Source organism: Ananas comosus, linkage group 9 (assembly GCF_001540865.1).
Source record: "Ananas comosus cultivar F153 linkage group 9, ASM154086v1, whole genome shotgun sequence".
Classification (NCBI taxonomy): Eukaryota; Viridiplantae; Streptophyta; class Magnoliopsida; order Poales; family Bromeliaceae; genus Ananas; species Ananas comosus.
In genome coordinates this window covers 11,001,705-11,018,026 of record NC_033629.1, presented here as the reverse complement: position 1 = coordinate 11,018,026, position 16,322 = coordinate 11,001,705, and the positions used below count along the sequence as shown (strand labels likewise).

General features: G+C 35.3%; 1 protein-coding gene across 2 annotated transcripts; it reads right to left on the bottom strand.

The window, feature by feature from the left end:
- LOC109715810 (ABC transporter B family member 28) lies at positions 1,045-16,036 on the bottom strand. 2 transcript variants are annotated; one of them, XM_020241001.1, is made up of 16 exons: positions 15,620-16,035; positions 14,561-14,748; positions 12,910-12,933; positions 12,289-12,390; positions 11,418-11,508; positions 10,960-11,060; positions 10,738-10,788; positions 8,680-8,808; positions 7,184-7,246; positions 6,561-6,831; positions 4,447-4,595; positions 4,264-4,353; positions 2,415-2,549; positions 2,029-2,085; positions 1,900-1,956; positions 1,045-1,513 (listed from the first exon to the last, which is right to left on the bottom strand). In XM_020241001.1, the coding sequence occupies exons 1-16, from the start codon at positions 15,987-15,989 to the stop codon at positions 1,277-1,279; spliced, it is 2,115 nt and encodes a 704-aa protein (XP_020096590.1). In that variant the 5' UTR covers positions 15,990-16,035; the 3' UTR covers positions 1,045-1,276. The 2 variants fall into 2 exon arrangements, with proteins under 2 accessions (XP_020096590.1, XP_020096591.1); XM_020241002.1 differs by lacking the exon at positions 8,680-8,808 and having other exon boundaries at positions 15,620-16,036.

Below are 16,322 nucleotides of genomic sequence, written 5' to 3'. Positions count from 1 at the left end.
TAGGTCCAATTTGAATGTCGAAATAAGTTATTCAAAACTAACTTATTAAGTATGACTCTTCAAATATGATTGTCATTAAGGAGTATAATTTTAAATTATTCCAAAATTTTGCTATCCAAAGTTACGTAGGATGGCATATTTCACGTATTCTGAAAAAATAACTTAAAAGCTAAATATATTATTTTATTCTGTATATTTGATTAAACTTCTTATCTATCAAATATACAAATGTCTTGAGTAAATTAAGAAAATATACCAACGAGGATATTTATGTATCCAAATAAAGCTGATGACTCTGACATTTATTATAGCAACTTAAATCAAAGTAAAAAGAAAAAATGTTGAGCTAATAATCTGCCATCATATAAAAGCTGATCTTTTGATAGCATTTGAAGAGGCCTTTCAAGGTACACATAGCAATTACTAACACGAAAAGCTGAACAGGCCTAACCATCACACATGTAAAGCTGACTAAAAAGTTTTGAGGTACATTATGAAATACATGTAAGTTTGTAACACTATTCATTCATAAAAGTAGATGAACAAACATGCATTTTTACCGACTGTCGTCCCTAGAGCATGTGGCAAAAGATTTGGTAATTGATACTCGAGGTTCCAAGTTCGAATCCTAGTTGATTCACATTTTCAACCAAGTTTATTTCTAAATGAAATAAACGAAATGGATAGCATGCTACCTATGTCTTAAAAAAAAAAAAAAAAAAACATGCATTTTGTCCATCAAATACTAATGCAGTTAAAAGGCAAGGTATGACAAACCAGATATGGAAATGCAAGATGATATATAATACAAAACAAACTTACCTTTTTACACCTTTCCAATTAGCAGTTAAACGAGGTATTGCATCTGTATGTTCGTTCTTAGCAAATCCAAAACACTAACTAAAAACACGCTACGCTTTTTTAATGGATACTATATATCTATTGGAGTAGTGAATATCTTGTAGAGTAATAGAACATTGTAAACTACACTATAGTACTAAACAAGCTTTGATGGGGAAGTGTTAGATCGAACATGCTGTAAGGTTACGTGGTAAAATTGGAATCTTATAAAAGTATGTGTTTCAAAATACATCATATTGCAGGTTAGGTATTAAGTTTTTTTTTTACCTTTTCTTTATCCTGCATTTGGAGAGAACAAGCTGGTTTCTTTTATACACCAGTATAGTTATATTAAATTAATGCTCTCTAAAAATAATAACACATCTTTCTATGGAAAGAAAAAAACAAACAGAATAAAAATAACGGGGTATAAAGCTCACTCAAATGCAAGTCTTTGAGTCGCAACCAGGGATGCATACTGACCTCCCTTAGCCAACAGCTCAGAGTGTGTGCCGAGCTCCATGATCTTCCCACCGGAGCAAAGAGCTATTTGATGTGCATTCTGTACAGTGCTTAATCGATGTGCGATCACCAAAGAGGTCCTTCCGTTCATCAAATGGTCGAGGGCTTCTTGCACCAGCCGCTCACTAGTTGCATCAAGAGCGCTTGTGGCCTGCAATAGAAAAAGTAGAAAGAACGAGGTCGGGCTTGATCTGTCACTAATAGACTTGAGGGCCTGCTCGACCACCATTGGAGCTTATAAAGAACGTTTGAATAGAGGTTTCCAAAAATGAACGATAATTGTTGCATCAAAATCTTTCCTGACAGCTTTTGGTTAAAGCACCAGCAGAAGCTTCAAATACAAGCTTCTGCTTTTGGACCCAAGAAGCTCATTTTTAACTTCCCACCAAAGCAAAAGCTCCACACTACTTGATAGCCAGATGCCCAGATTTTAGAAGCTTTTGCTTTCTGGAATGGAGAAGTTGTTTCACAAGTCAGGCCAAAAGGTGGCAGCCACTGACGTATAGATTTGTTACTTGAGATACAAATGACTCTTACCTCATCAAGTATTAGAATTGGTGCATTCTTAAGAAGAGCTCGTGCGATAGCAACTCTCTGAAAAAAAAAAAAGGAGAATTAGTTAATAGAAAGTCAAAATAACAAAGGGAATTAAGATCAGATCAGCACCTGTCTCTGTCCACCACTCAAGAGGCTTCCACGTTCACCAACGAGTGTGTCATAACCCTAAAGAGAAACAATTATGGTAGCGTGAGATAGAGCAGCAAGGTGCAGTAGAATGTTATGATACAATGAAATTCGCAAATGTGTAACACTAGAGTTGCTTGAATACAATCCACCATGGTTGCCGTGGACTGCCCATCTTGATGCTTTTCATTCCATCTTATATTTTCAATTTAACTATCCAACTTCATTTTACAGAAAGTAATTTTAAAATCAAGAAAAGCATACAATCCATTGGGCGGCGAAATTGCAAGTAGAAATAGGAAGAAGGGAGACAGAATAGGCAGTCCATAGCTCATGCGGTGACTCAAATTCAGCCAATAATTTCTGACCTGGGGAAGAGAGATTATGAACTCGTGAGCATTGGCGGCTTTAGCGGCCTTTACTATGTCATCTTTGGAGACATCATCGTCTGGTAGACCGTATGCAATATTTTCCCCTACAGACACTGAGAACAGTACCGGATCCTGCAAAAATTGACTGACCATTTAATATACAAAGCATAAAATAGGTGGGAATGGAAGTCCCAACATTAACAAAATAAGAAGCATGAAAAGGAAAATAATAGTTCAGACAGTGAATAGGCTAAAACAATTTCTGTAGCAATATAATCTCATGAAACCAATATGCATGAATAGGAGTATCATTTGTACAGTACTGAGCAATACAATCTCATAAACTAATGTGCAAGAATAGGAATATTATTTATGCAGTAATGTTATCTAAAACACTCAATGATTTAAAAACTGAGTCGAACCAGCCAGTTCGACCAGTCCGACCGTGACTCAATCTATAAAATGGTTTGGTTCAACCCTTTGAATCGAATAAATCAAAAAATCACTTTGAACCATTCGAACCGGCAGTTCAACCATCGAACCGATCAGGTTTTAATCAAACAGACCGGATTTTTTTGATCAAGTCATATTAAAATCCATCTGCTTAAAATCAACTTAGTTAATTTTATTTTCTATTAGCACATATTAGTATTATAAAAAGTAAAACTTGAAAACTTCTATCTACTTAATTTGATCTAAAAATTAGTATTTTATAATTAAGTATGATACTAGAATAATATTTTTCTATATAATAAAACAAATAATAATTATATATTTATGATGTCATGTTGACATTTCTAGTTCTGCCAGTGACCGTTGACCCCATAACATTTCCGGGTCGTAATTCGACCCAGTTTTTAAAACATTGAAAATCTTCATTTACGCAGTGCAAGTTGATGTGATAGGAAAAAGAAAAGAAATGTGAAGGAAAAAAAAAAACCAATTCAGCTTTGTTTTGCTATGAACTATCATGCATTTGAAAATATTTTCAAATGAATTGCGTAAAGATAATTGTTGCCAATACTTCTTTTTATTGAGAGAGAGGGAAAGGTAGCAAGCTACCTGCTTTGTTCATTTACAAATAAATAAATAAATAAGGTCAGCTAGAAATGTGAAGCAACTAGGCTTAGAACTTAGGCCCTTGGTACTAGGTCAGCTAGAAATGTGAAGCAACTAGGCTTCAAACTTAGGCCCTCGGGTACCAACCATCAAACCCCTAGCCAACTGAATCAGAAAAAGAACAAGTTCAATATGAAGTAACTTATTTGCTCCCAATTTGACCAGAAATGGAAGCAGGGAAACAGAGAGCATGAGTATGGCGAAAAAGAACTGGAGAGAAGCAAAATTCAAGCAATCCCTGCTTTCATAAGTCCAATTGTTAGGAGCAACAAACAAATAAGCACCAAATTAATGCACTCCCTACTTCATAGGTTCAATATCAAGCTTTATTAGGAGCAAAAACAACAACATCTTTAGGTCATAATAGAGGATTCAGGAAATTAGCTACATGTTTGAGCATTTGACATCATGAACCATTTTTCATCACTGTCCCAACCAAGTGTGAAAAAGAGAACCATTTGAAAAAAGGAGCAAATTGTCTAAGTTTCATTATCTGGTAAAATTGAGCCTGCCCGCTCTTTTTTGTATATTGTACACTTCATAGCAACCACAGTAACATAGTCAATAGGAATATGACGTACACTTCATAGCAACCACAGTAACATAGTCAGTAGGAATATGTATGCAAACTACAAGATCAAACCAAATTCAACAAGTTGAAGAAGAGCACTTTCATGGCCAGCTATCATTAAAGAAATTTTCAACACCATGTAGATCTAAACAATACCTGATTCACCAATGACACAACCCGAGCCCATTCCCTTTTATCAAATGTTCTGACATCTTCCCCTGCTACGGTAATGCGACCTCTAGTAGGCTGCAATTATGGAATAATACCAATCTGAATAAAGCCCTCTTGCATCAAACAAAAGCAGAAAATAGAGTTCCAAATAATTGAACAATATTTAACCTCATAAAACCGTGCTAGAAGTTGAACCACTGTACTTTTTCCAGCACCACTGGGTCCCACTAATGCTGTTATTTTTCCAGATTTAATTGTCAAATTTAGACCATTTAGGACCTCGACATCAGACCTTAGTGGATAAGAGAAGTGGACATCTGTCAATTATAAAGGAAACATAAGCTGATAATATAGTTAAAACAATTATTGGAAATTGTCAACTTATATTATGGTAAGTTCTAGAGCAATTATTGGAAATTGTCAACTTATATTATGGTAAGTTCTAGATTGACTGAAACCAAAAACTATAAGCTTTCTTCAAAAGAATGTACTACAATTTATTGACAAAATAACCATATGCAACTATGAAGTAGTTGGGTATCATCTATGGAACATTTCATTTCAAATGAATATAATCTAAGTGGGGCGTTGGTGCTTAGTTCTGATTGACATAGCTTAAGAAGAGTAAACCGACGTTTAGATACATGTTGTATGAAATCAAGTTTTGAAACAACAGTTGATACTTAAATTTTTAGAAACACTCTTCAACACTGCATCAGGATAAATACTTTGATTATCTCACTAAATTTTACCGACTCATAAGACTGCTCTTTTCCCCTCATTATTTTAGCTCTAGACAATGGTCCAACAACTAATCATGAACAGCATTTTTGTCCAGTAATCTACACTTTCGAAAACCTTATTTTATGAAAAAATAACTTCACTCCCTTTCTTTTATGAAAGATGGGGCTTTGAATTCTAACCATTACTTCTACTGAAAATATTCCCAAGTGAGCCCCAAATCATCTAAAATATTCCCTGTGACTCCTGTGAGGGATAAGCCTTAACTGACTAACACTGAAAATAAAGAATAAATTAAAGGACTAGGTATTCTGAGTCCTGGAAATTATGTAGCTCATCTTTCTATTCAATTATAGATCCTCATCCTTAAATGTAATGTTCTGAAACTAGTTACAAATCCTTATACTCTAGCTCATCCTTTTATCATCTTTGCTTATATATATATATATATATATATATATAAAATCTAATCTTAATCATCTAAAAATTTTTAATTTTTTATATTTAAATATGTATAATGTAATGTTCTGAAACTAGTTACAAATCCTTATACTCTAACCCATCCTTTTATCATCTTTACTTATATGTATGTAAAATCTAATCTTAATAATCTAATACTTTCTATTTTTTTTATTGAAATATGTATAATGTAATGTTCTGAGACTAGTTACAAATCCTTATCCTCTAGCTCATCTTTTTTACTATATGTATAGAAAATCTAATCTTAATCATCTAATTGTTTCTATTTTTTATATTCAAATATGTAAGATTAATTATTTTTAGTGTAGAGCACAGGATTAAAGCTAGCATTAGCAAAATCAAGGATTTAAGTGCTAAGCACTCACCAGCATGGTTTCGCACAGTGCATGTTGTGCCATGTTGATGTGTCCTGGTGACAAATTACCCGTGTGTTGTCACACTTTGTCATGAAAAAATTTAATTTCTTTGGCGCTCTATATTCTGACTGTTCTTGAAATTTTTTTGCTAAATCTCTGTACTCGAGTGATGTAATTACACGTTACTTTGAAAAAGAAGATTTTAACTTGTGCCATCTCCAAGGGGTTCGTATTGTGCCGACACCTTATTGCCACAGCACGACACGGGGAGCATAGTTTGTGCCCAATGGGCACTCAAATTCGTGTACTGACGCAACATCCTTAAGCCTAGCAGAGTTTATTTGGACCACTTGGCAGCCTGGCTTTGTGCCATTCAACATAAATTTAAGACTATAATCTCTGTAAGCTTCAAGGTCTGGATAAAATTCTATTTATCAAAATTACTTTAAATCCATTAAGTATGTACCATTATTTCTTTTTATCTCTTTCTTAAAAACATAAACGAATTCCTATATGTATAACACTCAATCTAATCAAATTCTACATACTTATCTGTATGACTCTCTTCTGTATAAAAATTAATTTGCTACTATTGATAATCTCTAATCGTTGACTACATCTGATCCAAGCTACACATTAACAAAATCTGTTCGTGCATTGCGCAGGATTAATGACTAGTTAGCTTGAAAAGGAAAAACTTTTTACCTTCAAGGCAAATGTCACCTGACCGAGCTAAACTGTAACAATCGCTGCCTGACTTTAATGACGACATGTAATGGATATTTACAGCTTGATTTTGCTCAGAATAACTTTCCCTATAAAGCAATCCAAGGTCTAGATTTTTCTGTTGGAGCTCTTTCTCCAAACCATAAGCAAGTGATTCGTCGATTTCCATCTCGGAGAAGATAGAATTAATTCTCTCTGCAGCAGCAAACATGCCACGTAGATCACCAAGAGTATTAACACCTCCTTGGACCTGTGATATGCTTATGGAATTGTAATGAACAAAGGTTTATTCAAAGAAAGATTGCCTCAAGTTTGGCAGAAATTAAAGCCTGGACCTGATGCACCAAGTCAGCCAGTGCACTGCCCAGTGATACAACCGTATCTCATGCTTTCAATCCAACTATCCAAAAGAAAAACAAAAAGTTTTGTAATCAAGAATAGTCTGCAACGCATTGGTCAGCAGGGCTTGAAACATGAGATAGGTGACAGGCTGACCATTCGGCAGCTCATGGCCACTGTGGTAGTGTGGTGCACTAGGTGTGGCCATTAGTTTCTCCATGAATGCATAGTTCCTGAAGCACAATGTATATAAAATTACTCACGGCAAAGGTTAGTGTGAAGGTGTAACCAATGAAAGAAGCCATGGTGCCAACAGACAGTTCACCCTGCAATGGGCATATCATAACATGTATAATCTAAATGATGAAGGTTCCAAACTTCACCAAATAATATAATTGGAATCAAAGAAGATCAACTGTACAAATAATTAACTTCTACTAACCAATAAAAAATGCATGCGACAAAGAATACATTTGCTAGATCCATTATAAAGATAGGCATTTTATAGTATACAAATATTTACATATCTACCCTTGCAAAATTTTTAAGTCTACAGATATATCCCTTGAAAATCTGATTTTCTTCTATGCTATTCAAACTCAATTTCTTACCTATACCCCTGTACTCAAAAATATGCCCCGTTTGGAAAATTTAATACAAAACCAACTTAACCGCTTATGTTCTATATATAAACAGAAAGGCCCGAACATTTGAGCCTACATGCTTCTCAAAATCGATATTAGAGAAATTAAATTAATGATCTGTGCTGTTGTACTAGACTCCATTCAAGAGGATACGGGCATGAATCCATTCACAATATCAATGTTAGAGCATCTGAAATTATAAATCCAAGGCCTACGTAACTGGAACAAATCTTAGCATATTTGAAGTTGGTTGAACTAAAAGTCATGTATTTCCAATTCTCTTTACTAGGACATCAAGGGGAGAAAATAATGACTGGTGTACAACCAAAAAGATTTTTAAACATAGAAAAGAAGTCAACCATAAAACATCAAAGGCACTATTCTTGATTTAGACATCTCAAAAGAATTTTCAACAAATCTTTGACTTAACTAAATCAAATTTAACAACTAAAATAGCAAACACCGAATAGTAACTGTTAAAATTGTCAATTTTGAGGCGCTTTGATGCGTGGATAGAAGGCATGAAAATTCATGAAACTAAGTTTCTAGTACCTTCGAATACTCTAGATGATTTCAACAGCATGTATTGTCAATTCAGATGTCTAACATCAATTCTCGGGAAGGATTTAGGCCCAAATCCTTTCAACAGCACGTATTGTCAGACATCAATTTTGGGAAGGCCCAAATCCTCTCTCTCTCTCTCTCTCTCTCTCTCTCTCTCTCTCTCTCTCTCTCTCACAAAACTGAACACGATATTTAAATGTGTGTGTTCATGTGTGGACATAGTTTGGTTTAAATGCATGTGTTCCTGTGTGGACATAGTTTGGTCTCTCTCTCTCCCCTCGCTCTCACGAAACCGAACACGATATTTAAATGCATGTGTGCCTGTGTGGACAGTTTGGTGTCTCTCTCTCTCTCTCTCTCTCTCTCTCGCTTACAGACACAAAAAAAACCGAACATGATATTTAAATGTGTGTGTGGCTGTGTGCCTGTGTGGCCATAGTTTGTTAGTCTGTGTTTTAACAAGGTGGTATGTTTGAATCTTTGGTGTTAAAGGTTTTACCTAGTATAAAACATGCAAATTAGGTATAGTAGGGCAAAGTGTAAGTCCTCACCGCCTTGACTTTGCTTCCACCAAGAATATAAAGTGTTAGCAGAGAAATGTAAATAACAACTCTTGTCAATGATTCATTTGCAGACTTCAGCGAGCCAAGTTTTATACCACTATTCTGGTAAGCAAGTACCTATCAAAAAGTAAAAGCAAGATAAAATTCAGCTTCTACAAAAGAGTAACAAATTATTGCAAAATCATGAAGTACATGCCATAGCAATCAGTTCGCTCCAATTCTCAAAAATAACCTCATTACTTCATTGGTTTCCTTTCCGGTTTAGATAATATGATGTACAAATAGATGCAGTTTTGTTTGTTAACTAATTTATAGGTAAATTGCTGAATGAAGTCATGATTACTTATGTTGCCTTTAATCTACATTCTCTTAGCTCCAATATTTCACTCATTTTTCAAAACCTTGTTCCACTGAAGAAAATTTCAATTTCTTTTCCCCAAATAAAATTGTTCTCTCATCAGTCAATACCAACTACCAAGCCAAGTGTGATTGAGATTAGCTCTACTTTAGTTTAGACTATTCTAAAGTGTGAGTAAATAAGTAAATGGACATATAAGTGCAATCTAGTGTTTAAAAAAGCCCAAGGCGCACCTAGGCTCAAAGGGCTGTTGCTCCTAGACACAAAGCGCAAGGCGTAAATGCGCGCCCGAGAGAGATAAGGCGCACACTTTCATAGAACTTTAAAATAGCCAAGAAATTCTTTACTATACTTTCTAATAATTATTAAGTAGCACTAAATACTCTTTAAAATCATATTATCACAATAAATATTCTATAACTACCCAAATAATCATGTTTCAGAAGAAAAAAATGAAGAAAAGAAAAGAAGCCAAGCAATATATATGATAATTTTAAAAAATAAAATAATACAGATAAAATTAAAGAACAAATTACCTTTTCTTCTGCAAATAAAGACTAGCATAAAGGTAACTAGGTCCACATCTATGAAATGAAAGGTCCGATATATAATCATATGAAAGCTTAGTGTTCAAGATTCCAAGCGAAAATACGTCACACTAAAAATGTTAATTAGTCCACATTTGAACGAGCGGGAGAAAGGGAGAGTGGGAGGCAATAGAAGAATGGGAAAGAGGGATGAGCGGAGAGAAGCGGAGAGTTTTTGATAATTGTTTAGTGTTTAGATTATGTTAGTTTAGGATTTTGAATTTATTTTAGATGTTTCAACCCATTAGACTAATATATGGATCCAAACCCATTAGCCCCTGTTTGGTTCAGGGTCAAAGGGGGGGATAAGGGGGTAACCCCCCTTTTAACCCCAAACACATTTTTGGGGGGTGGGGTTAGCTAACCGCACCCATAATTGTAAAAGTAATCTATTTAAATTTTAAATATAAAATAAAAAAATTTAAATTCAAATATAATAATTGGAGCAATATCATTATTTTCTATTTATAACTGCTCACTATTCCTCTTATTCCATCTTATCTATCCAAATGCTATTTTTTTTAATCTCGGGAACAACTCAATTATCATCCAAACGCAAAATTTGTCTATTCCAGGCTTAACCCTGAACTTAACCTTATCTCTGAAATAACTAGCTCTTACTTAACCCCGAACCTAACGAAGCCTTAGAGTATATAGAACTAGATCTAAACCTGTTAGATGAAGAAGGCGCGCCTTGAGCATGCCTTGATCCTAGAGGTGGCCTAGGGACGCGCCTAGGCGGCCTAGGCGTGCACCTTGGTGACCTCGCCCGCCTATGGGCTGCCTAGGCTCTGGCCAGTGAGCCTAGAGCTCAAGCGAGCACTTTTTTAAACACTGATGGAATCACAAATTCACATGAAGAAATGCACAATTGAACTACATCTGAATAAAGGAAACATGATATTAAAAAACTATTATTTTTTGCTTTCAAGTAAACATAGAAAAGCTAGACGAATCAAATTAACTAGAGCAAATGATAGAGTTCAATAGAGAAGAAAGAACCATGTAGTCTAATATGATTACTTTGGAGATAAGACTGCCTTGATATTCTATCCAAGTTTCCCAATTTATGATTATGAGCAGAGCATATAAAAAACTTACCAAATTATTGAACATTGAAATTTGGCGCCTTTCACCACCAAATGACCTAACCTGAAGGAAAAAAGCAAAATTTTCAAATAAACTTCAAGAGATCGAGAGTCACCGCATATTAAACAAAGAAAAACAAAATCAGATACTTAAGCAAAAAACGTATATTATATGATTGATGTACAATGAAACGCAACTGAAAAGTGTATGAACAAAATAATTGGAAATGCTTACAGTCCGAATAGCAGAAAACGTTTCAGTTGCACAATCCGCTATTCTTGCCTGGACCATTCCATGCGATTTAAAAATAGGAATGGTTGAGCGCTTGAATACAGCTGAGTATTTGACATTAATTGGCACAAAACTGAAAGGTTAGTAATTTTACACTTTCTAAGGTCGAGGATGTGGTTCAGATGCGGAAGAAGATATTCAAAGATGTTCTATTTTCATCTGAACTAAGATCGAAGTAAAAAATCCACCGTAGCTTCTAGGATTTATATTAAAAAATTAAAGAAAATTATAGTACTTATGAGTAATGGGAAATATCTTTGAACTTGGAATGCTTTAAAGTGAAAGGTGTACATAGGTTTATCAGAATCTAGTTAATCAGTGAAATTGCAGTGTTGTTCATTCAAAAGAGATTTCAGTGATTAAATTGTAAATTCTTTGCATATTATGTTTCAAATAATTACCTACTAGTAGTGATATAGATACCATTAGAAGTCCCAGGACAGGAGCAAGCTGAGAGGACAGTGTAAAAAGTATGCAAATAGTACCAATAACCTGCAGTGAGAGGAAAATAGTTACAAAAAACAACAAAAGCTTAATTTGATGATAGATAGATAACTTGGGTTAGGTCTAGGTTGTGATGGCAACTTCATGACAAATAGGCTTGATGTTGGGTTTGTTTATTTTCCTTATTTTCTTGAATTCTTTTTGAGACAACCAGCTGAAACAAAACCATACATGCATGAAGCCCCATATGTTTCTTCCCCTAAATACATTCCAGGTAAAAAGTGCATGATTAACAGCCATTGGCCTTCCATCTAGCATGCAATTAAAATTTATAAGCACATGGGCTCTATTTCGGCTTGTGAGTTTCTCAAATTTTGAAGAACGCACTTTTTTATGACCAACCAAATTTCCAAAAAGGCCTGATTGAACCAAAAGTACCTTTGTTGTGAAAATTTGGTTCAACAGGACCAACCAAATTTCCAAACATGCCGGTCTGCCTTGGCGCAGGTGCACAAGATGCAGACAGCCCTGATATTGTCCTTCAGCATAAATAGCTGACATTTTAATTAGGCAAACTGACTCTCATTACGTGACGTGTTTCATTTTTGCTTTTAATGACTTGTTTTAACTGTTAAGTGCTTGTCTGCTACTTCTCAAAGTAGAAAGTTGTCCCAGAAGCCACGAGAAAGAGGCACTAACTTAACGTGGAATTATAACACGTTTAAGACGTAAAAAGCTAATCCAAAAAGTTGATGCATATATCTCATTCTTGAGAAAACAGTGTTTTATTTATCAAGCTTACATTTTCAGTAATGTAAAGTAGCTTGCCTCAGAGAGTGCTCTCAGTCCACGATCCCTTGATATATTTTCATTAACAACATCTTTTAGAGCACCCAAATCAGATGTCAAAAGACCAGTCAATTCACCAACCTGTTCAGCAATAGAAATTTTTAATGTAAGAAAACACTCTTTATAAGCTACCAACAGCCATAGTTGAGGTTTAGCATACAAAATTAAACACTACGGCAGTCAAAATAGAAATGTCATACCCTCATTGTTTGCATCAGCAAAAATAAGGTGGAATACAAGACAAATTCTATATATTGGTTTACTTCTCCACAGTTAGGATTAATTACAAATTTTGTCTGTAAAGTCTGACCTTCATTTTAATTTCGTCTTCAATTGTAATAAAATAGTAGCAGAAGTTTGTTCTGCATAAAAATTGAGTCCAGTTGTCATCCAATAATCTAAAACGTGCCATAGTTAGACTTTGCTTTGCTAAATATGAAAATCTGAGGAAGGCTGGAATTAGAATCAAATCAAACTTCAGGGACTTTAAGAATTAATTAAGGATAAAATTAACATTGGAGTCAAAGTTAAGGGACTAAGTTGCAATTAACTCTTATATTTAACCAGACTTTCAGGTAAGATAATAAAGATAAACTATACCTTGTGGCGGTCAAAAAATTCCACCTGCAGGAGGAAAAAAGCCATCATTTGTTAATAACTCAATAAGGGACTTCAAAGTAACTGATACAAAAAATACAAATGATTGAGCAAACACAAAAAATGATATGAAATAAGAAAAATTTGAAAAGGTATAACCTATTATTAGCTTTAATCCTGTCGAAGAGCCAATATGCAAGTACTTCACAAAGAAATCTTGTTTCTAAAAAGAAGTTATCTTGACCAAAAATAACTTTTCAATCATGTCAATCATCATGGAATATAGCACCACAAAAATTAGATGCTTTCATTATAATCCCTTTTCTTTTGAGTTGTTACATAGCTTTAGTCACTGAAATTTGACAAAGTATTTGGAAACCCAACATAATAAAATATGTTTGTACAACCATGGACTCCGAATTTATGTACATCTAAGAAGAATCACAATATCATACAAGCAAGCATTTATACACAGATAAATTCGTGGAAGATAGCCAGCTGAGGTAACATTTATATATCTTGAGAGTGTGCGATGATCCGAAAAAAAAAAAAAAAAAAAACCTGAACCACTAGGTCAGGTTCAAGTTAGCATTATCCTGAAAGGGAGAAAGTTAACATTCTAAAGAATGATACTAACGTTAACATGCATGGACAACACTATGTAGTACAAGTAAGCCCAATTTGGATTGATCAGTCACCTACAATTAAAACAAATGTATAGAAAGTGTAATTTAGAAGTCATGTCTAAATATAAGAAAAGTCATGCAGCAGTTGGGTAAAAAGGCAATTTAGATAATTAGTGATTAACATCAGAAACTAAAGCGCTTCGGATAACACAGGGACTAGATATCTGGTTTTGAGAATGCAACTTATATTCATTTGGTAATTTCAGTGTCAAAAGAGTCAAGAATCAATGGGAGTCATCCTTGTTATATCTTATTGTAAGAAGAACAAAAATATTAACTCATCAACAGAAAAAAAAAAAAAAAAAAAAAAAGGATTGATAAGGAATTGTGTTTGCCCACCAAATGTGGAAATGGGACCCTATGCTGTAAGGTAATAAAAAAGTAGTGAGTTTTCTCTCTCCTTAGACAAATAAAAGAGAGGCAGAAGGTCAAGTGTTTCTTCTTTCTCACTCTTCAACTTCTTATATGATTCTTCCTTCCCAATTAAGTTAAACTAGATGACTTTTAAAAGGAACTAAAGTAAACTTTATTTGGTGATTTGAGAGTATATAGAGTGAAAATGATGTGGTCATGGGAGTGCCAATCAGTCAAACTGATCTTAGAGCCCCATCAAAAGGTAACCGTTTCATAACAATTAGGTAACATCTAGCACTCTAATAAAAGTCTGCTGAAAAGTAAAAAACGAAAACCAAGGAAAGCGGCGAAACCTGACACATGCTTAGAACAATCCTTGCATGCAACGATAGACTTTTCAGGCCCTTCAAATTACAGTGATCATCTCTTATGTATTTACAGCTTGTGAAGCATCTAAAAGTACTACCGTGTCTAAAAACTCATGAGCTTTCAAATTCATGTCTCTAAGAGATTAAGAGTAAGAACAAAGTCGAAATAGTAGTTGTGTGCATCTAACAAGTATTGCAACAGAAAATTCAGTTTAATACAAGGTGAGGACAATTAAAGAAATATACCTTTTGAACCAATATTCTTCTAAATATCTGCCCACGTAGGGTTGTCATCACCTTCTCCCAGATGGTAGTCATGTTGATCACAAAAATGATAGTGAAAATTGGCTCCAAAATGTAAAGAGCAGCAACTTTAGAAAGAAGCTTCCATAAAGACTCAGAACCTCTTCCAATGAGTATTTCAAAAAAATTCCCTGCCACAGTTTGCAACATCTAAAATTGATGACATTCACGTTGTGACATGAACCTAACCATTAATAACAAGTTAGACGCATGCAAAGAAGAACGCAGGAGGAAAAACAAGAATTACCCTAAGACTGAATATCTAGCAACTGCTAGAATTTTTCAAAGATCTTGCTTAAATTTATAATAGGGAGGGGCAATCAGAGGGTAAAATATATGGCTAGTTCCAGTACCATCGTGTACTTTCCACTTTAAAACTTTAATTCCTAAACATTTTTCATATAATGTGATTCCATCCCTGGCCATTTTCTCTAATTGAAAAGGAACAGCATGACGATTTGGATACTCGACAGTTATGAGAACTATTTCATTTAACTTGGATTTCTAATTATTATCCCGATGATCAGAACAGAGTTAGAAGGAAATATTCGGCAAAGGCCCCCCATATCCCCTGCTTATTATGATTACAAATGCATTTTCCACTATCAATAGTACCGTCAGGTAGAGTGCTATATCATAAAATACTAGCTGAATCATGCAGCTACGAGATTACATCCCTCCTAACAGCTTCTCCCTGCTAAAACTAACAGCTTCCCCCTGCTAAACTAGAGCTTCTGCTTTTAGCCCTCAGACTAACATTTCTGCTTCCTCCAACAGCAAAAGCTTCAGACTTTTTAGTTACAAGTAACCACGACCGAAAGAAAAAGCAGAATCAGAACCAAACAGGCCCTATACAACAATTCGAACATTAATCACGTCCTCTATCCACTTTTGGATTCAATCTCCAAAAGAGAACCTATCAACTGTCGCCTATACGTAAAGCATTTGCATTACAAATTACTTAGAACAAATAATGAAAAGAGCGAGGGAGGGATAGAGAACCAGAGAAGAGGGGCATGGCAAGAGTACACGTAGTACACGCCACAAGCGACACCAACGACGCCGCAATCCGCATCTTGTGGCTCAAAATAAGGGGCCAAACCACGGCCCAGCTAATGGCGGCGGCGTTGGCCGCGGAGAGCCACGCCGCGGCGGGGGCGCCGTCGCCGGCGGCGGCGCCGCCGGAGTCGGGGTCAGAGGCTGGAGCCGACACGTACGCGGCGCGCGGCCGGCGCCGCGCCCCATTGGAGAGGCGAGGAGAGAGACCTCGGTGGGAGAAGGAGAGGGGGGAGAATCTAGGGTTTTGGGATTGGAATCGAAAGGGGTTCGGAGCGAAGAGGGAGGGGAGAGTCACGAGTGACAGAGAAGCCATTTTTGGATTCGCGATTCTTTTGTAATTTTTTAAAAATATTTTTTTTTTCTTGTGCACGAAGGTGTTAAAATGGGTTAAAATTGCTCTACTAGTCCCTGAACATCTATTCGACGCTCATTTCGTCCTCAAAATTTTAAATTTACTAATAAAGATTCACTAGCGTCGAAACAATTTTAGATCAAAGAAGAGATCAACGTCATAAACCATCTGAATAGACTCTTTCGAGATTTTCTGAAGGACGTCAACGTTACGATTCAAGTTTTGTTACTAGAATTTTGCTCTATTTGTATAAAAAGTTCACTATTTTGTGTTTTGCAAATAGAGACCATATTT

Bases quoted from the DNA above. Each gene is read 5' to 3' on its own strand.
- LOC109715810 (XM_020241001.1), bottom strand. From the start codon at position 15,989: ATGGCTTCTCTGTCACTCGTGACTCTCCCCTCCCTCTTCGCTCCGAAC. The intron at 4,354-4,446 runs GTTAAATATTGT...CCATAATTGCAG, and splicing joins TTCTAGCACGGTTTTATGAG to CCTACTAGAGGTCGCATTAC. The intron at 1,514-1,899 runs GTAAGAGTCATT...TTTCTATTGCAG, and splicing joins CAATTCTAATACTTGATGAG to GCCACAAGCGCTCTTGATGC.